The sequence below is a fragment of the Oncorhynchus keta genome, chromosome 6 (genome assembly GCF_023373465.1).
Source record: "Oncorhynchus keta strain PuntledgeMale-10-30-2019 chromosome 6, Oket_V2, whole genome shotgun sequence".
Classification (NCBI taxonomy): domain Eukaryota; kingdom Metazoa; phylum Chordata; class Actinopteri; order Salmoniformes; family Salmonidae; genus Oncorhynchus; species Oncorhynchus keta.
Window position 1 is genome coordinate 41,402,277 of NC_068426.1, and position 22,120 is coordinate 41,424,396.

A 22,120-nucleotide genomic window follows, 5' to 3' on the forward strand; every position below is an offset into this window, starting at 1 on the left:
CACCTGGGATGTTACCATAACAGAGGTCCAGACAGGCTTCATTTCAGGTAGGACATGTAACATATTGCTGATATGTTGGTTAAAGTTCTCTGTCGTTAGCTTTACTGCTTCGGGTGACTCCGTCTCAGCCTGGGATACGAAGTCATGAATAACATCGGCAGCTATTGGACTGTCAGCGGACAGGGCTATGTAAACAATAAGTACCCCTGGTCTATGTGTTGATGTATCGTCTGTGCGTATTGTGGTAGGCTGTGGTACGTACACTTGTAGTGCCTTGCCCTTTCTACAGAAGAGATTAAAACCTGGCACAATTACACACACTGACAGCCATGCTGAAATGACTGATTACCCTGGGCCGTTTAAGACTCATCGCCCCGATCTCTTCCCCAGGGTGATCTGGGTAATCCCCCAGGTGAATCAGCATGGGGTAGTGTGTGTGTGTGTGTGTGTGTGTGTGTGTGTGTGTGTGTGTGTGTGTGTGTGTGTGTGTGTGTGTGTGTGTAGGGTTAACCTTTGCCCGACCGCCATCAAGGGAGCGGAACGCCAGGCTATGATTTAATGATGTGCTCTGTGAGGCAGTGTGTCTGTGGGCTGGGCAAACATACTAGTCTAAACACTGCAGGCTTTTACGGTCTGCAGTCAGAGTGGACTGATGCGTGTGTGTGCCTGATGCAGCATAGCGCTGACTTAAACAGGGATGTGATTCTTGTCTGAATGAGAATGATGTTCTACAGTTGAAGTCGGAAGTTTACATCCACCTTAGCCAAACACATTTAAGCTCAGTTTTTCACTATTCCTGACATTTAATCCAAGTAAAAATTCCATTTTAGGTCAGTTAGGATCACCACTTTATTTGAATAATGTAAAATGTCAGAATAATAGTAGAGTGATTTATTTCAGCTTTTATTTCTTTCATCACATTCCCAGTGGGTCAGAAGTTTACATACACTCAATTAGTATTTAGCAGCATTGCCTTTAAATTGTTTAACTTGCGTCAAACGTTTCAGGTAGCCTTCCACAAGCTTCCCACAATAAGTTGGGTGAATTTTGGCCCATTCCTCCTGACAGAGCTGGTGTAACTGAGTCAGGTTTGTAGGCCTCCTTGCTCGCACACGCTTTTTCAGTTCTGCCCACATATTTTCTATAGGATTGAGGTCAGGGCTTTGTGATGGCCACTCCAATACCTTGACTATGTTGTCCTTAAGCCATTTTGCCACAACTTTGGAAGTCTGCTTGGGGTCATTGTCCATTTGGAAGACCCATTTGCGACCAAGCTTTAACTTCCTGACTGATGTCTTGAGATGATGCTTCAGTATATCCACATTATTTTCCTGCCTCATGATGTCATTTATTTTGTGAAGTGCACCAGACCCTCCTGCAGCAAAACACCCCCACAACATGATGCTGCCACCCCCATGCTTCACGGTTGGGATGGTGTTCTTCAGCTCGCAAGCCTCCCCCTTTTTCCTCCAAACATAACGATGGTCATTATGGCCAAACAGTTCTATTTTGTTTCATCAGACCAGAGGACATTTATCCAAAAAGTACGATCTTTGTCCCTATGTGCAGTTGCAAACCATAGTCTGGCTTTTTTATGGCGGTTTTGGAGCAGTGGCTTCTTCCTTGCTGAGCGGCCTTTCAGGTTATGTCGATATAGAACTTGTTTTACTGTGGATATAGATACTTTTGTACCGGTTTCCTCCAGCATCTTCACAAGGTCCTTTGCTGTTGTTCTGGGATTCATTTGCACTTTTCACACCAAAGTACGTTCATCTCTAGGAGACAAAACGCGTCTCCTTCCTGAGCGGTATGACGGCTGCTTGGTCCCATGGTGTTTATACTTGCGTACTATTGTTTGTACAGATGAACGTGGTACCTTTAGGCGTTTGGAAATTGCTCCCAAGGATGAACCAGACTTGTGGAGGTCTACAATTTATTTTTCTGGGGTCTTGGCTGATTTCTTTTGATTTTCCCATGATTTCAAGCAAAGAGGCACTGAGTTTGAAGGTTGGCCTTGAAATTCATCCACAGGTACACCTCCAATTGACTCAAATTATGTCAGTTAGCCTATCAGAAGCTTCTAAAGCCATGACATCATTTTCTGGAATTTTCAAAGCTGTTTAAAGGCACAGTCAACTTAGTGTATGTAAACTTCCCACTGGAATTGTGATACAGTGAATTATAAGTGAAATAATCTGTCTAAACAATTGTTGGAAAAATTACTTGTGTCATACACAAAGTAGATGTCCTAAACAACTTGCCAAAACTATAGTTTGTTAACAAGAACTGTGTGGAGTGGTTGGAAAACGAGTTTTAATGACTCCAACCTAAGTGTATATAAACTTCCGACATCAACTGTATTTTCCTCCCCTTTCCAATCCTCCCTCTCTCTCTCTCCACTCCTCTTCCCTCTTTCGGTTTCTCCTTACATAAAAGGGATCAATTAGTGAAGAGCAAGTCTGCTCCACAGCTAAGCGTCACACAAGGTCACTTGACACACACACACACACACACACACACACGTAAGCACTTAAATCTGCTTTAAAAAACTGACTGACCTTGGGCAATTTTGTCAATAACTAATGACATAGGTTGCACTAAGAGTTATTAGGCAGCTAAAGGTGCTTCTACCAAATATTAACTCTGGGGTGTGAAGACATACACAATCAAGACATCTTTGTTATCTTATTTTTAATTCATTAATTTTCTCTAACTTTCTTTCACTTTGAAATATGTGAAGTAGATCTGTACAAAAAACAACAACAAATTAATCCCTTTCAGAAAACTCTGAACACAACAAAGGGGTGTGTAGACTTTCACTAGGCATTTATGTACATATATATATTACTTTCACTAGGCATTTATGTACATATATATATTACTTTCACTAGGCATTTATGTACATATATATATATTACTTTCACTAGGCATTTATGTACATATATATATATTACTTTCACTAGGCATTTATGTACATATATATATATTACTTTCACTAGGCATTTATGTACATATATATATTACTTTCACTAGGCATTTATGTACATATATATATTACTTTCACTAGGCATTTATGTACATATATATATTACTTTCACTAGGCATTTATGTACATATATATATTACTTTCACTAGGCATTTATGTACATATATATATTACTTTCACTAGGCATTTATGTACATATATATATTACTTTCACTAGGCATTTATGTACATATATATATTACTTTCACTAGGCATTTATGTACATATATATATTACTTTCACTAGGCATTTATGTACATATATATATTACTTTCACTAGGCATTTATGTACATATATATATTACTTTCACTAGGCATTTATGTACATATATATATTACTTTCACTAGGCATTTATGTACATATATATATTTATATACACATATACATTGTGCTGTACACTTAAACAGCTGAAGCCAGTAGGCTGAGTCACACCAAAGGAACCACACAGCTGAGCCTAATTCACAGTCAAGAAGTCTGTGGCTGTGCCTGAATACGCGTACTTGCGTTCTAAATAGTAGAGATGTTGGGTATGCGAGAATAGAACATACTTTAGAGTATGTGAAATTTCAAACATGTTTAATGCTTTAAATGCAAGGATTTCATCCATTTTGGCTTGTCATCGAGTAGAATTTTCTGCACACTATTGAGGAAGACCCGCTGATACTCAGATATGGAGCTTTACCAGAATGAACGAAGGTCAGGAATCAATGCAATTACGCATTAGATGATGAACTCTCAGTATGGCTGAGTAGTATGATGATATTTGTTACTTACTGCATTTAGAACGTACTAAACAGTACGTATTACGATTAGTCAAGAGTATGCAGTTTTATTAAGTAGTAGGCAAGTCAGATTTCAGACAGATTGCGTGTGTTTAAAGCTGTAGGTGAGCAGTCTACGTCTCTACCATGCCTAGTTAAATAAACAGCAGTCTACGTCTCTACCATGCCTAGTTAAATAAACAGCAGTCTACGTCTCTACCATGCCTAGTTAAATAAAGGTTTAATAATGAAACCTGTAAGAATAGGATAGATGCCACAATGTGGTATTGCAGTTTAAGTGCGCGTGCTTTTGCACACGTGTGAGTGTACCTGCAGTATGAGTAAAGTTGTCGATATACGTTTGCCTCTGTGCTAGATGTTGAGGTGTGTGAGAGTGAGAGAGAGAGAGAGAGAGAGAGAGAGAGAGAGAGAGAGAGAGAGAGAGAGAGAGAGTAATGGGTACCTGCAGTATGAGTATGAAGTAGTCGACAGGTTTGCCTCTCTGGTAGATGTAGTGTAGAGCGGATCGCTTGTCGCCGTCATTGAATTTGATCTCCTGGATGACATCAGGGTGCCTCAGGATCCTCAGTAACACCTTCTCAGTGACCTGACAGGGACTGAACAGACTCACCTCTGTTGGAAAGGAGAGAGGGGGTGAGGGTTGAACGGGGAGAGAGAGACACCCGGAAATCAGACTTACAGATAGCGCCTTCAATTCAGACAGATCGGTAACACTTTAAAATATTTTTTTAAACCTTTATTTAACTAGGCAAGTCAGTTAAGAACAAATTCTTATTTTCAATGACGGCCTAGGAACGGTGGGTTAACTGCCTGTTCAGGGGCAGAACGACAGATTTGTACCTTGTCAGCTCGGGGGTTTGAACTTGCAACCTTCCGGTTACTAGTCCAACGCTCTAACCCTGCCGCTACCCTGCCGCCTCTACACTCTAACCACTAGGCTACCCTGCCGCCTCTACACTCTAACCACTAGGCTACTCTGCCACCCCACTGAAAGGGTGTATAATGCATTAAGATGTATCATAAAACTGATGAGAATTCTGTCTAATCCCATTATCATCCAGACTAAATACTGGCTGTTCTGTTGATACAAATAGATACTTTCATTGATTTAGAGAGACCATTGATTATAAAAATGGATTATAAGACATTAGGAAGGCTCATACGTGCTTATGACAGTCCACTCACCTGTAGCCAGGAAGCGATGCGCAGCCAGCATCAACTGGGGAGAGATCTTCACCTTGCACTCGTTCTCCGTGTGTTTAAAAGCAGAGAAGTCACGCGTTCTCTTGTTAGGGTCCACCTTCTTTCGGTTCCTGTTGTCAGCTGGAGAGAGAAAACAGCAACTAACATGTTTAGCACTGACCCGTGTTGTGACGGTCCTGAATTTGTCTGAACCGCCTCAGTGCTTCTCCTCTGCTGTTCTCCGGGGCACATTGTTGGACTACCCATCTCTGGTAGTCTCTGCTGTTCTCCGGGGCACATTGTTGGACTACCCATCTCCTGTGGTCTCTGCTGTTCTCAGGGGCACATTGTTGGACTACCCATCTCCTGTGGTCTCTGCTGTTCTCAGGGGCACATTGTTGGACTACCCATCTCCTGTGGTCTCTGCTGTTCTCCGGGGCACATTGTTGGACTACCCATCTCTGGTAGTCTCTGCTGTTCTCAGGGGCACATTGTTGGACTACCCATCTCCTGTGGTCTCTGCTGTTCTCCGGGGCACATTGTTGGACTACCCATCTCTGGTGGTCTCTGCTGTTCTCCGGGGCACATTGTTGGACTACCCATCTCTGGTGGTCTCTGCTGTTCTCCAGGGCACATTGTTGGACTACCCATCCCATGTAGTCTCTGCTGTTCTCCAGGGCACATTGTTGGACTACCCATCTCCGGTAGTCTCTGCTGTTCTCCAGGGCACATTGTTGGACTACCCATCTCCGGTGGTCTCTGCTGTTCTCCAGGGCACATTGTTGGACTACCCATCTCCGGTAGTCTCTGCTGTTCTCCAGGGCACATTGTTGGACTACCCATCTCTGGTAGTCTCTGCTGTTCTCCGGGGCACATTCTGTTCTTGGCGGATTCCATTGACTGATTACAACTTTTTCCAACCGGTATTTAGTTTGTTTTATTGTCATTTACACTGTGTTTGTTTATGTGTTCAGTTGTTTATGAAGACTACTGGTAGTTCTGATAACCTTCATTGTCGTGTGGTAAGAGAGAGTTGTTGAGATTCTGATTGTATGATCCAAAACAAGTCGTACGTCACAATACAACAGGTTGACCTGACCGCCAAATGCGGACAAGCACTTAACCAACAATTCAGGTAAGAAGAAAAGTTTCCAAAATATTTACTAAATAAACGAAAGTAAAAATGAACAATAATGAGGCTATAAACAGGGGGTACCGGTACCGAGTCAATGTGCGTGGGTACAGGTTAGTCGAGGTAATTTGTACATAGGGGTGAAGTAACTATGCATAGATAATAAACAGCGAGTAGCAGTAGTGTAAAAACAAAGGGGGGGGTCAATGCAAATAGTCTGCGTGCCCATTTTATTAATTGTTTAGCAGTCTTATGGCTAGGGAGTAGAAGCTGTTAAGGAGCCTTTAGGACCTAGACTTGGCACTCTGGTACAGCTTGCCGTGTGGTAGCAGAGAGAACAGTCTATGACTTGGTTGAGGATCTGGAGACCCATTTTTGAGGATCTGGAGACCCATGCCAAATGGTTTCAGTCTCCTGAGGGGGAAAAGGTGTTGTCATGCCCACTTCACAACTTTCTTGGTATGTTTGGACCATGATAGTTCTGGTGATGTGAACACCAAGGAACTTAAAACTCTCAACCCGCTCCACTACAGCTCATCGACGTGAATGGGGGAGTGTTCGGCCCTCCTTTTCCTGTAGTCCACGATCATCTCCTTTGTCTTGTTCACGTTGAGGGAGAGGTTGTTGTCTTGGCACCACACTGCCAGGTCTCTGACCTCCTTCCCTATAGGCCGTCTCATCGTTGTCGGTGATCAGGCCTACCACTGTTGTGTCGTCAGCAAACTTAATGATGGTGTTGGAATCGTGCTTGGCCACACAGTCATGGGCGAACAGGGAGTACAGGAGGGGACTAAGCACGCACCCCTGAGGGGCCCCCATGTTGAGGATCAGCGTGGCAGATGTGTTGTTGCCTACCCTTACCATACTGGGGGCGGCCTGTCAGGAAGTCCAAGACCCAGTTGCAGAGGAAGGTGTTGAGCCCTAGGGTCCTTAGCTTAGTGATGAGCTTTGTGGACACTATGGTGTTGAATGCTGAGCTGTAGTTAATGAACAGCATTCTCACATAGGTGTTCCTTTTGTCCAGGTGGGAAAGGGCTGTATGGAGTGCGATTGAGATTGCGTCATCTGAGGATCTGTTGGGGCGGTACGGGACGGGTACGGGATAATGGTGTTGATGTGAGCCATGACCAGCCTTTCAAAGCACTTCATGGCTACCGGGCTGGAATTTCTTTAGGTCTGAGTAGGGCTGTGGCGGTCACGAAATTTCCTCAGCCGGTGACTGTCAAGCAAATAACTGTCGGCCTCATGGTAATTAACCGTCAAATAACAAAGACATGTAGCATCTCCTGGCTTCCACCTACAAGCCACTGACGCAGACCTTTGGAACACATACATTTTAAAAAGTAAATCCATGTAATATAGCCTACACCTTCACAATAAATCCATTATTTATTATAGACAGGTCACAGTTACGAAAACCTAGGACACTAAGAGGCCATTCTACTGACTCTGAAAAACACCAAAAGAAAGATGCCCAGGGTCCCTGCTCATCTGCCTGAATGTGCCCTAGGCATTCTGCAAGGAGGCATGAGGACTGTAGATGTGGCCAGGGCAATAAATTGCAATGTCCTTACTGTGAGACGCCTAAGACAGTGCTACACAGGGAGACAGGACGGACAGCAACAACTGCCTGAGTTACACAAGGAACGCACAATCCCTCCATCAGTGCTCAGACTGTCCACAATAGGCTGAGAGAGGCTGGACTGAGAGCTTGTAGTCCTCTTGTAAGGCAGGTCCTCACTAGACATCACCGGCAACAACGTCGCTTATGGGCACAAACCCATCGTCGCTGGACAAGACAGGACTGGCAAAAAGTGCTCTTCACTGACGAGTCTCGGTTTTGTCTCACCAGGGGAGATGGTCGGATTTGCGTTTATCGTTGAAGGAATTAGCGTTACACTGAGGCTTGTACTCTGGAGCGGGATCCATTTGGAGGTGGAGGGCCCGTCATGGTCTGGGGCGGTGTGTCAAAGCATCATCGGACTGAGCTTGTTGTCATTGCAGGCAATCTCAACGCTGTCCGTTACAGGGAAGACATCTTCCTCCCTCATGTGGTACCCTTCCTGCAGGCTCATCCTGACATGACCCTCCAGCATGACAATGCCACCAGCCATACTGCTCATTCTGTGCGTGATTTCCTGCAAGATAGGAATGTCAATGTTCTGCCATGGACAGCGAAGAGCCCAGATCTCAATCCCATTGAGCACGTCTGGGACCTGTTGGATCGGAGGGTGAGGGCTAGGGCCATTCTGCCCAGAAATGTCTAGGAATTTGCAGGTGCCTTGGTGGAAGAGTGGGGTGACATCTCACAGCAAGAACTGGACAATCTGGTGCAGTCCATGAGGAGGAGATGCACTGCAGTACTTAATGCAGCTGGTGGCCACACCAGTTATTTTTATTTTGACCCCCCCCCCTTTGTTCAGGGTCACATTACTCCATTTCTGTTAGTCACATGTCTGTGGAACTTGTTCAGTTTATGTCTCAGTTGTTGAATCTTGTTATACAATCTTGTTATACAAATATTTACACATGTTAAGTTCAAAAAATAAACTACGTTTCTTTTTTTGCCGAGTTTAGAATTCACAAGTGATATGCTAATATTGTCACCCATCAGACACTTGATTGATTTAATCCAGTCTTTACACATGCTACATATTATATGTATGAAATTAGTTTTGATTTAGAATGGACCATTATCGTGCGCCAGTCTCGAAACAGGGGCAGTGGGGGAAAATACATGTCATCTATGCACTTTCCTGTGGCTCATGTCAGCCAGGTAGTCTATACTCCTGCAGTAAAGAGAAGCAATGTGCTTAATATCAGGATAAGTTTAGAACTAAATATATTAGGCCTAGCCTATAGAAAGCTGATGGGATCCTCCTTTTTGATAGAGGCCATCACTCTGTTTTCTCAGGCAATTGCATAGCCGATAGAAATGCTGTGCAACATGAGCTCTCCTTTTTTCGATGACATTTGCATTAATGTCAGAGTGATTAGAGGGACAATACAGTGCTGAGTACCAGGCAGTTATCAAATTTGGTGGGCTACTAATGACCACCAGCAGCATCAGAGCTTGGAGAAGCCTAATTAGAAGCCTAATTGTTTTAAAGTTATTTCTAATGTTTTTAAGGGTTAATGAAAAGTTGACTTTCCAGTCCTTTGCATTGGTATAGATTTGACAGACCAGACGGGACTCATTCCCTCAAACAAAAAGGGAAAATCGTACAATTTATCTGGCACCTATAATAAACAATAACCTCAAGTCAAAAACATTGCAGCATGTGCACATGAGTGAATTCACTATCATAAAACCTTTTCAATAAAAAAAATCATCTTTAGCAGGAGAGGCCAACGATCCCCTGGGAAGCCAATAGGCTTTAGCCCTACACATATTATTTATTTTAACTATTTAGTTAATTTTGAATGGGAATATGTACCCAAAATACATTTAAATAAAAACAAATACCATGCCCAAATGCCACCAAGTACAACCCTGCAGTTACACGCTTCATTCAGCTCATTAGTAGAATCAGATGTGTTAGAATAGGAACCAAACCCTGCAGGAGTAGGGTTTACTAATGGCCCAACTCATTACACTACACACAGGTCACTACAGTTTAAGTAAACGTTAGTAGAATCAGATGTGTTAGAATAGGAACCAAACCCTGCAGGAGTAGGGTTTACTAATGGCCCAACTCATTACACTACACACAGGTCACTACAGTTTAAGTAAACGTTAGTAGAATCAGATGTTGTCGTCGTGTAGTTTGACTCACTATAAAGGTCGGACTCATCCAGGATCTCTGATTTGATGATCTCCTCGATGACGTCCTCCAAGGTGACCAATCCCAGCACCTCGTAGAAGGGATCCCCCTCCCCCTCGTTGTTCACCTTTTGAACGATGGCCAGGTGGGATTTACCTAGAAGAGTAGCACACCAGAGTTAGAGACTTAAAACCCACAAGACCACAACCTAGTGTATACCAATGAGACAGTGACAAGACCAAGATCCGTCAGTACTGGAGTCAGTCCTGCGGTCAGTCAGTCAGTCAGTACTGCGGTCAGTCAGTCAGTCAGTACTGGAGTCAGTACTGCGGTCAGTCAGTCAGTCAGTACTGCGGTCAGTCAGTACTGCGGTCAGTCAGTCAGTCAGTACTGCGGTCAGTCAGTCAGTCAGTACTGCGGTCAGTCAGTCAGTCAGTACTGCGGTCAGTCAGTCAGTCAGTCAGTACTGCGGTCAGTCAGTCAGTCAGTCCTGCGGTCAGTCAGTCAGTCAGTACTGCGGTCAGTCAGTCAGTCAGTCCTGCGGTCAGTCAGTCAGTCAGTACTGCGGTCAGTCAGTCAGTCAGTCAGTCAGTCAGTCAGTACTGCGATCAGTCAGTCAGTCAGTTCTGTCGGGGGGATTTCTGAAGGTTGAGAGGAGAGACAGTGCCTGGTCCCTGGGGGTACTTTAGTGCACTGTATAGTAAGTCATCTCATCTCCCTCTGGCAGTTCCCCCAGTTCTCCTCTCTTTAAGCTCTAAGTCTGTAACAAGAAAGGGGGATGGGAATAAAAAGACAGAAGGGGTAATCCACTCTCTCTCTTAACTTACTATCCCTCTTCTCCTCTCCAAGTGTTATAGAGTTGGGAACACACTGTGCCGTGTATTTCAACATTTCTGTCACATAACGTAGAATATTCAGCCAATTGTATTGTCAGTCTCCACTTAAAGTGGGGGTGAACAGGAAGTGGGAAGTGATTGGCTGTCAAGTCAACCTAACAAACAAACATTCCAGAGTTAAGAAAACAAAACGCCCATTCCACTGACAACACTGCTGACACCTCAAATTCTGCAGCCAATAAAGAGTAGAGACGCCGCTGGGTCAGAAGAGTGAGGTCACAGTGATTATATAGCCGTGGTGGTTGTTAGGTTCGGTCAGTGTCGGGCCATCTTTGATCGGTTTGTGTGATGTCAGGATCAGGACTGTACCTATTAATATCCCTCCACTATCTCACCATGCTGTCTAACAACAGAAACTAGGCTACTTCAATCACTAACTCTACCCGTAACCCTCACCAATACTTTATCCCCAACCTTCCAGCACCAGGGTGAGGTACTTCGCTGTCTTGATACTTGGTTACCAGCAGCTTGCTTTATAGCGGAGCGCTACATTGCCTGACTGACAGTACAGCTGATTTCTGTTTCTCGCATGTTCCTAACTGATCCATTCGGTTCTCTGATTGCCCAGAGAGTACACACAACCGGTTTCCCAAGTCTAAATCAATCTCTGATTAAACTTTGAGGATGGAAACCAGCAGACAATGTGGCTCCCCAGGACCAGAGCTGTCCATCCCTTGCCTGAAATACAAATTGATATGCTCAATTTGCAGTACATAACAGTTTGTATTCCAGGCAACCCTGCTCTAAGCACAGTGAAGAGACTTGTGAAGACACAGTGGATACGTTCTGCTCTCTGTGGTGCATTCTGGTATTGCTGGATAACAACAGCAGTGACGCTTTACTAAAGATTCTCTTTGCCATAAGGCCTAGGCTATATATAACTCTGTCACAAACATTTATGACCACTGGTGACAACTGTCTTTACCCACTCATGGTGACACAAACTGTTGGCACAGGACTAGTTAGCCACACAACGTTTCGTGTTCTATGAACGTGCCCTGTCAAATGACTTGATGTTACATCAGTAGCCCTTTACACTTGTACCTGTATATGGGTTACCAATGGCAGATTTGGGCACTAATAAGAGCCTAAATCGGCACGGACAGGCTATACAGTATCATGCTATAAATTGTGTCACAGCTCAGGCTGTGGGATTTGACTGACAACCATTCGGAACTTGAGCACTGCACGTGACAAGAAGCTGCCCCCCCCCCCCACCCCTGCCGCTAATTGGGCAACATTTGATATACAGTTACAAGATGACACGGCATCATTCCCAGGGCTGTCCTGAACAGAATGAGCCTGTTTGTCTATTAAGAAGAACATTTGCACTCGCTTTCAAATGATGCCTGAACCAGATTGCAATTGACAATAGGCTGTTTATGGATTGTGTAAACAACAGAAATGATGAGATGGCGGGGGGGGATGCAGGGCTGTGTTCCAAACAAAACTACTACCAGTCTGCCTGCTCTAGTTCCTTAACGACATAGCTAGGAGAGTTCTAAAAAGCACCTTATTAGTTGAAGACTCTTTCTTGAGTCATAAAAGTGCATTGCAATTACTACGGTGCACACTTTGGAGAGGCGTGTGGCTACTTGGGAGACAGCAGTTAGTCCTCTCACTCAAACCCTTGTCATTGTTTTGTCTTATCATGCACCGACAGTTGAAGTCGGAAGTTTATATACACTTAGGTTGGAGTCATTAATACTAGTTTTTCAACCAACTCCACACATTTCTTGTTAACAAACTATAGTTTTGGCAATTCGGTTAGGACATCTACTTTGTGCATGACAAGTAATTTTTCCAACAATTTTTTACAGACAGATTATTTCACTTATAATTCACTGTATCACAATTCCAATGGGTCAGAAGTTTACATACACTAAGTTGACTGCCTTGAAACAGCTTGGAAAATTCCAGAAATTGATGTCATGGCTTTAGAAGCTTCTGATAGGCTAATTGACGTCATTTGAGTCAATTGGAGGTGTACCTGTGGTTATATCAAAAGAAATCAGCCAAGACCTCAGAAAAACAATTGTAGACCTCCACAAGTCTGGTTCATCCTTGGGAGCAATTTCCAAACGCCTGAAGGTACCACGTTCATCTGTACAAACAATAGTACGCACGTGGGACACCATGGGACCACGCAGCCGTCATACAGCTCAGGAAGGAGACGCGTTCTGTCTCCTAGAGATGAACGTACTTTGGTGGGAAAAGTGCTAATCAATCCCAGAACAACAGCAAAGGACCTTGTGAAGATGCTGGAGGAAACAGGTACAAAAGTATCTATAGCCACAGTAAAACAAGTCCTATATCAACATAACCTGAACGGCCACTCAGCACTGCTCAGACGCCACTGCTCCAAAACTGCCATAAAAAAGCCTGACTACAGTTTGTAACTGCACATGGGGACAAAGATCGTACTTTTTGGATAAATGTCCTCTGGTCTGATGAAACAAAATAGAACTGTTTGGCCATAATGACCATCATTATGTTTGGAGGAAAAAGGGGGAGGCTTGCAAGCCGAAGAACACCATCCCAACCGTGAAGCATGGGGGTGGCAGCATCATGTTGTGGGGGTGCTTTGCTGCAGGAGGGACTGGTGCACTTCACAAAATAGTGGCATCATGAGGAAGGTAAATTATGTGGATATATTGAAGCAACCTCTCAAGACATCAGTCAGGAAGTTAAAGCTTGGTCACAAATGGGTCTTCCAAATGGACAATGACCCCAAACATACTTCCAAAGTTGTGGCAAAATGGCTTATGGACAACAAAGTCAAGGTATTGGAGTGGCCATCACAAAGCCCTGACCTCAATCCAATAGAAAATCTGTGGGCAGCACTGAAAAAGAGTGTGCGAGCAAGGAGGCCCACAAACCTGACTCAGTTACACCAGCTCTGTCAGGAGGAATGGGCCAAAATTCACCCAACTTATTGTGGGAAACTTGTGGAAGGCTACCCGAAACATTTCACCCAAGTTAAACAATTTAAAAGGCAATGCTACCAAATACTAATTGAGTGTATGTAAACTTCTGACCCATTGGGAATGTGATGAAAGAAATAAAAGCTGAAATAAATCTCTACTATGAATTATTCTGACATTTCACATTCTTAACATAAAGTGGTGATCCTAACTGACCTAAGGACAGGGAATTAAATGCCAGGAATTGTGAAAAACTGAGTTTAAATGTTCAGCTACGGTTGATGTAAACTTCCGACTTCAACTGTACCCCACGTTTTCCAGGAATATTCTTATGTTACTGAATGTATGCAGATTTCCAACAAATAAGGTTCTGTTATTAACAAATGAGGCAAAGTACAGTAAATATCTGTAAGAAACATTTCAATGTCATCCTGTCCATATAGGCCAATTCACAAGAGTGGGTTAATATACACTGACCATACAAAACATTAAGAACACCTGCTCTTTCCGTGACATAGACTGACCAGGTGAATGCTATGATCCCTTATTGATGTCACTTAGTAAATACACTTCAAATCAGTGTAGATGAAGGGGAGGAGACGGGTTAAAGAAGGATTTTTAAAGCCTTACGACAATTGAGACTTGATTTGTGTATGTGTGCCATTCAGTGGGTGAATGGGCAAGACAAGATTTGAGTGCCTTTGAACGAGGTATGGTGGTAGGTGCCAGGCGCACCAGTTTGTGTGAAGAACTGCAATGCTGCTGGGGTTTTTCACGCTCAACAGTTTCCCGTGTGTATCAAGAATGGTCCACCACCCAAAGGACATCCAGCCAACTTGACACAACTGTAGAAAGCATTAGAGTCAACATGGGCCAGCATCCCTGTTGAACACTTTCGACAGCTTGAAAGTCCATGCCCCGACGAATTGAGGCTGTTCTGAGGGCAAAAGTGCGTGTGTGTGGGGGGGGTGGTGCAACTCAATATTAGGAAGATGTTCTTAATGTTTTGTATTTCAACAACAGCCTAGACCCTGTATAGACCTACGGCTGAGTGATGATAGCAGCACTAGCCCAATGAATGCTCTCTCCTGCGTGGCCCTTCTACTCTTAAGAGCTAAACGACAACAGAATGGACGTTTTGTTTTTTACATCACCCCTTTTGATTTGAATGACACCTTCCATACATATTGGCCCATCGTAAAAGTGCTTAGAAAGTGACTTTTGGAACCAAGGCCAACACATTCCATAGATAGGTGCTCGAAGTTAACCAATTTTCCATACTCCACCATACCATGACACATCCATGTCTTCATCACTAGAGAAGATAAACGGTTGAGAGATGAGTTTCTTCATTTTTAAAAGATCTTTTTATACCTTTGATGTCAATTACCTGAAAGCGCATCTACTCAGACTTTTTAAATATTTGCATATGTTGTAGCTTAGACCCTATTTTGCTACATCACCCGAGCTGTGTTGTGCCCGCCATCTGTTGAGACACAGCATGCTCTTGAATACAGGGGGGGATGTCATGTTTTGGCTGACAAATGTACTAAAACTTTAGAATTTAAAATGGTACTGCAAAGATGGCTGGAGACCCACACATCAGAGAATGTTGATTTGAATGGGAATATCTGTTGTTTTAAATTATACCGTCACTACTCCATAGGAAAACTAAAGAAACCATATAAATATAGGTAATAGAATAGTCATGACCATTTAAGTTGGCATTTAACGGCGCGGGGACCGGCAGCCATCTTTGTGACCGTAGTTCAATGTCAATTGGTTAACAAGCTAAATTGCAGTGGTCTAAAGGGATCGATCGGTACAATCTGTGAATTCTATTTCTATGATGAAAATGACTTCCACCCTGTATTCAAAGAGCAAGTTGTGTCTCAGCAGATTGCGGGCACAAACACTTCAGATGGATGTACAGTAGGGTCGAACCTACAACATATGGGAATATGAAGAATTGAGTTGGGACAACCATGTTTGTAAGCTTTTAAATTATAGCAAACTCATCCGTTTATGTATGGTGCAAAAAAAATGGTTCACTTTGAGCACTTTTATCTCCTGAGTGTTTTGGCATTCAGGTCCCAAAAGCCCCTTTCTGACTACCATGGGTAAACATGTATGGAAAGTGTTGTTTAAATCAAAAGGGATTGAATTGAAATGGATTTACTCCGAACTAATTACGGGGTAACTGGAGAACTAGGCTACCTATACAGGCTTTCATTCCAGCCCATCACGAACACACCTGATTAGTGCAAGTCTGGGACTCAAATCTGCACCCCGTGTCTATGTAGCTCTCCAGGGTCAGAGTTGCTGAACCCTAGATTGTGGTGTGCATCACATTGGTTCCCTGCCGTGACAACTGCGTCGAGATATTCCACTCGTCGATACCCACGTCAATACAGCCACGGGGTGTGTCCACACCGTATGGCAGGCACATCGCTGTGTGTGTGTGTGTCAAAGTGTAGCCTATTGATTATGTGGAGAGATGAATGCATTTGAAATACATCAACCATGCATGTAAGCATATGACACGTGCACAAACACACAACCACACGCACAACCATCCTCCAGATGCACACACCTTTCAAACACACAGACACAACCATCCTCCAGATGCACACACCTTTCAAACACACACACACAACCATCCTCCAGATGCACACACCTTTCAAACACACACACACACACAACCATCCTCCTGATGCACACACCTTTCAAACACACACACACACACACACAACCATCCTCCAGATGCACAAACACACACACACACAACCATCCTCCAGATGCACACACACACACACACACACACACCAGATGCACACACCTTTCTTGAACTCCTCCAGCATGGAGTCCAGTCGAGTGTCGTGGAACACAAAGTGCACTGGGTGGTTGTAGAACTTGGTGATGGTCTTCAGGGTGGTGCAGTCGTCAGGGTCCACGAACGCCAGGTCCTTCACGTACAGGATGTCCACGATGTTGGAGCGCTCGTCGTCAAACACAGGGATACGCGTGTAGCCGCTCTCCATGATCTCCGACATGGTGTTGAAGTCCAGGACCGCGTCATTCTGGATCATGAAACAGTGTGCCAACGGAGTCATCACGCTCTCAACCGTCTTACTCCGGAGCTCCAGAGCTCCCTGAATCATGTTGAGCTCCTCTTTGACCAGGTCGTTGTAGGGTTCTGTCACCCTGAGCATCTCCACCAGCTTCTCGCGGTTATACACAGTGCCAATCTCCTGGCCCAGGAGCACGTCTAGGAGCTTGCTGACAGGGAAGGAGAGGGGGAAGGTGAGCAACATGAAGAACTTGGTCACCTGGATGGTGTTGGCGCCCACCGCCAGCCCGTGGCGAGAGCACAGTGCCTGAGGGACGATCTCGCCAAAAATCACGATACCCACTGTGGAGGCGACCACGGCGCCCAGCCCAGAGCCTATTAAGTCATCCAGGAGGATGGTGAGTGTGGTGTTGACCAGGACATTGCCAAGCAGCAGCGAGCAGAGAAGGTAGTTCCCCTTACTGCGGATGGGCTCAATTTTGCGGGCATATTTCTTCTCCTTCTCTGAGCCACAGCTCTGGACTATACGTAGCTCCATGGGGTCCAGAGCCATGAGCCCCAGGTTCAGCCCGCTGAACATGCCAGACAGCACCAACAGACAACAGATAAGGATGATCTGGAACCACAGGGGGAGGAGAGTTTTCTCCCCCTCTACCACCCGGAGTCTCCCGTCGCTATCCCCGAGCAGAGCCCACCTGCCATTGGCCAAACTCTTGATGCACAACCCATATTCCTTGTGCGGCTCGCTCTTTCGAAGGGGTTTAATGTTTATGCTGAGTATCCCTGTGGTCCCCCGGCTACTGATGTTCATGTAGGTCGCGATGCTGAAGTCTTTGGTGAAATCAACACAAGTCCTGTTAGGTGTGTCGTCAATAATGTTATTGTCCCCCCCCTCATCACTCCCATCCCCTCGTTCCGTGAAGCGGATCTGCGCCCAGGTGCCCGAGTTGAGCTGCACACCGTAGAACCGGAGCTGCACTGTGCTCTCCTCCGTTACCTGTATGACCCCGTCGTCAGTGGTCGTAGCCGGTTTGTCGCTCCTCTCCAGCCGCATACCGAGCACCTGGGTCCCGCTGTTGCTGACACTCGACGTGGCCGTTTCGGTGCGTCCCTCGACTGCACTCCAAAGGAAAACAATTAGAGTCAGAACGTAGCCTTGCTGCCCGCTCCATTCTATCGCCATGTTTGTTTCACTCTGTCGCTTGCGAACTGGGAGCTGACGTCACTTACTGATGTCCCTCCGGCCCCGCCCCTTTAGTACCGTAATAACCCTAAAGCACCGCATATCGGACACGGCAAGTACAGCCCCACATACAAACACACGCCATCCTGAACACGTTACTATGCAGGATTTGTTTTTTTGGCTACTGTTTGGGTTTGATGTTGGGCTACTGTCGGGCAATATTCGGAGCTGCACGTTCACGAGGGACCGCGCTGCAGTTTTTCTCATGTCGCATGGTCGTGCGCGTGCATGGGAGACTACGGCAGGCGTAATGCTATGTAGAACGAACCATAGAAATGTAATAAATCACTCTATTTATATGTAACTAACCTACTGTATCTTGCACACAAACTTTATTTTGAGCAATTTGAGTGTTTGCTAATTGCATTCTGTAGTTTATCTGTCATTTATTAGACTCGCCATTATGATTGTGTTTATAGCCCATAAACTTTATAGCCACATACAATTGTGCTGTTGCATCTTGATATCAGCCCGAGGTATATTATCCACAATTAACTGGCATCCTCACATGTTGCCATAAAGGCCCAAGGCAATGCAGCAAAGTGGTGGTGGTGCCCATCGGTTTGTATTCAGTCAGAGACAAAGCTGTTATATAAAGTGCCGCACACTGCATCTGTACGTCTCACCAGCATCTCCCTGGCTCTGTACCCGCTCCTAATGTATGATGCAGAGGAGGCTGATGAGAGGAGCTATAGGAGGACGGGCTCATTGTAATGGCTTGAATTGAATTAATGGAACTGAGTCAAACGCGGTTTCCCTTCTTTTCTTTCAAATGTTTTACTTTAGAAAAGTGTCTCTTTTTAAAGGGAGCCCTGCCTATAGAATTTCATAGAACAAAAACATGAAATACAATATAAAACAAGTCAAATACAGCACGACACAAATTGCACAGACAAACATAAATATATACACAAAACACGATCAACTAAACACATTCTTCATTATAAAATTCCTCGGTCCACTCTCTAATCTCCACTAGGGACACTAAGGCTGTACTGTGTACTGTTTTTTGGAAATTATTCCAAATATATGGAGCAGAAAAACTAAATGCCGGGTTTACGCCAAAATGAGTCTCCGGAGTTAACTACCTGTGAACGGATTTGATACCTTGTCATTTTAAATCTTTATAGTGAAGTTATAGTGAAAAATCCCACTTTAAATCTTAGTTTCTTAACAAGCTAATTTGTATAATTTTTAAACAATAAATCATTGTCAATCCGAATACCAATGTATTTGTATGCAGAGACTCGCTGGATTCAAGTCAGTTAAGAATAACTTCTTATTTACAATGACAGCCTAGGAAAAGTGGGTTAACTGCCTTGTCCAGGGGCAGAACGAAAGATTTTTACCTTGTCAGCTCGGGGATTCGATCTAGCAACCTTTCAGTCACTGGCCCAATGCTCTAACCACGAAAGGGGACATTTGGAGGGGGCATGATTATCTCCAATAGTATTGAATACATTTGCAAAAAAAGCTTCAAGCTTCAGGTTCAGGGAGAGCTGAGATACAATCAAGGTCAATAAAATAAAGATCATGTAAAAAAAAACCTTGTTCACTAAAGTTTTTAAAGTTCCTCTTAGTGGTGACAGGAGGCTTAGGTTAATGCATTGTCACATCTCTGACAATGGTCACTAAAATCCAAGGGAAAACCCAACTAGCAACATTTTTATCTAACATCAATCAAAGTAGATTTCCATATAGTATCCAGTTATCAGCTGACAGGTTTAGCTCAGAGCAAATACATTTCAGTGTATTTCACACTGACATCCTCCAATCAATATTGAAATGGCCCATAATTAATAGTTCAGATTTACCATAGAAATTCAGATAAATTGTTAAGCGTGAACGAGGGAGCAGAGGGAGTACGATTACACTCCTCCTACTAGTGTCAGCTGGCTATTATGACCAAGGCCCACATTAAGAATGAGACAATCAAACTGCACAGGGACAGAGGAAGAAAACATTTAAATTGTAAATATGGCAATCTCCCCCCCACCTCTGCCAATTCTGTCTGATCTGTAGACATTATAACCAGACAGAGACACATCACAGGCCAGCACAGAATTATTCAACCAAGTTTCAGAAATGACCAGAATGTCCACGTTGGACTGAGGAGTCTGAATCTTCATCAAATCCATAATTGGATCTAAACAAATCTAAAACCGCAGCAGCAGTTCTCAGGTCAGGTGGAGTCTTTAATACAAGCATGCTATGATCAGTAGGTAAGCCCTTATTAGAATATACCCTAGAATTGATTTGAGTTGGTATAGGATTGTCTAGAACTGAACCACCGGGCCTATGCCTCAAGCAAGGACGTGGGTTAAAACAAGAGTCAGTGAGGTTTACCTGTTGTGGACCTGCAGTATGATGACAATGCTGATTTATGGATGTGATTACCTTAGCTGGACTTTGGCAACATTTTCACACTGAAGAATCTTGAGTTCGTGGGTAACACCTGAGCGGGGCCAGGTCTGTCTCTGTGTCAATATCTTAAAGCGGCCTTGAAATGTAAAGAGAGGCTCCAGGCTCCGAGATGTTTTCGATGGAGTCCATAATCTCTGTAGAGCATTTTTTCTTTCCAAAAAGTGTTTGAAATTGTCAATAGAAGTTATGCCAACAGAGTGGCAGTAGTCTTTAAGCCGGATGTGAAGTGCTTAAGAGCCTGCTGAACCTTGGGGCCAGAGATAATCAGCTGTGTTTCAGAGCCTTTCAGGGTGTTGATCAGCTCAATAAAATCCTGTTTCATTAGCTCTGATTTACCCTTTTGATATAATTTGATCCCACATTCACTACGACAGCAGTAGCCCTTGGCTGTTGATGTAGGACGGATGGAAAATATCCTGTGATATTCTTCACCGAGCACAGGGTTTTCGCTCCAACAACCGAGATGTGACTCACCATGGAGCTACCAATGATGATGGCTGGAGGAAGGTGAGTGGCCTTCATTTTTCTGTTCATTCTATTCCAGCCATTACAATGAGCCTGTCCTCCTAGAGCTCCTCCCACCAGCCTCCTCCGGTGGGATGCAAAGGGAAGGAAGCCCCTTGAGAAACCAGAGGCTCTTGATAAAAAAAAAAGGTCTGAATCAACATATTGTTTGTTAATTGTTATTTCAGTTTAGGCTTTTATTTAATTAGTTAACATGAATGCCTCAACGTGACTATTTGGTTGAATTTAGGTCATCAATGCCAATGTGGGAAACACAGTTTTGGTCTCAGGTCAATATGTTTCAACAATACAGTAGCTAAAAGTTGTTTTCAGATTCAAGCAAACCCGAGGGCAGATCTGGATAATACTGTGACGTCTGTGCCAAGTGGGGGTGCAGATGGATTGTCGATGGTCACAGCTGCGGTCACTGTCAGTGATGTAACCAATGACTTATATATACACTAAATTACTGACAGGGGCGCTGTTTTGAAGCCTCCATCTTGGTACGCCCACCGGCGTCTCCATCTTGGTACGCCCCCCGGCGTCTCCATCTTGGTACGCCCACCGGCGCCTCCATCTTGGTACGCCCCCCGGCGCCTCCATCTTGGTACGCCCCCCGGCGTCTCCATCTTGGTACGCCCACCGGCGTCTCCATCTTGGTACGCCCCCACCGGCGTCTCCATCTTGGTACGCCCACCGGCGCCTCCATCTTGGTACGCCCCCACCGGCGTCTCCATCTTGGTACGCCCACCGGCGCCTCCATCTTGGTACGCCCCCACCGGCGTCTCCATCTTGGTACGCCCACCGGCGCCTCCATCTTGGTACGCCCCCACCGGCGCCTCCATCTTGGTACGCCCACCGGCGTCTCCATCTTGGTACGCCCACCGGCGTCTCCATCTTGGTACGCCCACCGGCGTCTCCATCTTGGTACGCCCACCGGCGTCTCCATCTTGGTACGCCCACCGGCGTCTCCATCTTGGTACGCCCCCACCGGCGCCTCCATCTTGGTACGCCCACCGGCGTCTCCATCTTGGTACGCCCCCACCGGCGTCTCCATCTTGGTACGCCCACCGGCGCCTCCATCTTGGTACGCCCCCACCGGCGCCTCCATCTTGGTACGCCCACCGGCGTCTCCATCTTGGTACGCCCACCGGCGTCTCCATCTTGGTACGC

General features: G+C 44.8%; 2 protein-coding genes across 4 annotated transcripts in view; one reads left to right on the top strand and one right to left on the bottom strand.

The window, feature by feature from the left end:
* LOC118373097 (metal transporter CNNM4-like) overlaps positions 1-18,010 on the bottom strand; it is a 34,573-nt gene extending 16,563 nt beyond the window's left edge. For 2 of the 3 annotated variants that reach the window (XM_052521574.1, XM_052521573.1), the window contains exons 1-4: positions 16,546-18,010; positions 9,899-10,042; positions 4,994-5,131; positions 4,251-4,420 (exon numbers count right to left, since the gene is read on the bottom strand). In XM_052521574.1, the coding sequence (XP_052377534.1) occupies positions 4,251-4,420; positions 4,994-5,131; positions 9,899-10,042; positions 16,546-17,959 (1,866 nt within the window). In that variant the 5' untranslated portion in view covers positions 17,960-18,010. The remainder of the gene's footprint in view (positions 1-4,250; positions 4,421-4,993; positions 5,132-9,898; positions 10,043-16,545) is intronic. The other variant, XM_052521575.1, reaches the window with a different exon arrangement.
* LOC127930804 (uncharacterized) overlaps positions 1-22,120 on the top strand; it is a 300,690-nt gene that overhangs the window by 57,050 nt on the left and 221,520 nt on the right. The gene's annotated exons all lie outside the window — the stretch shown is intronic.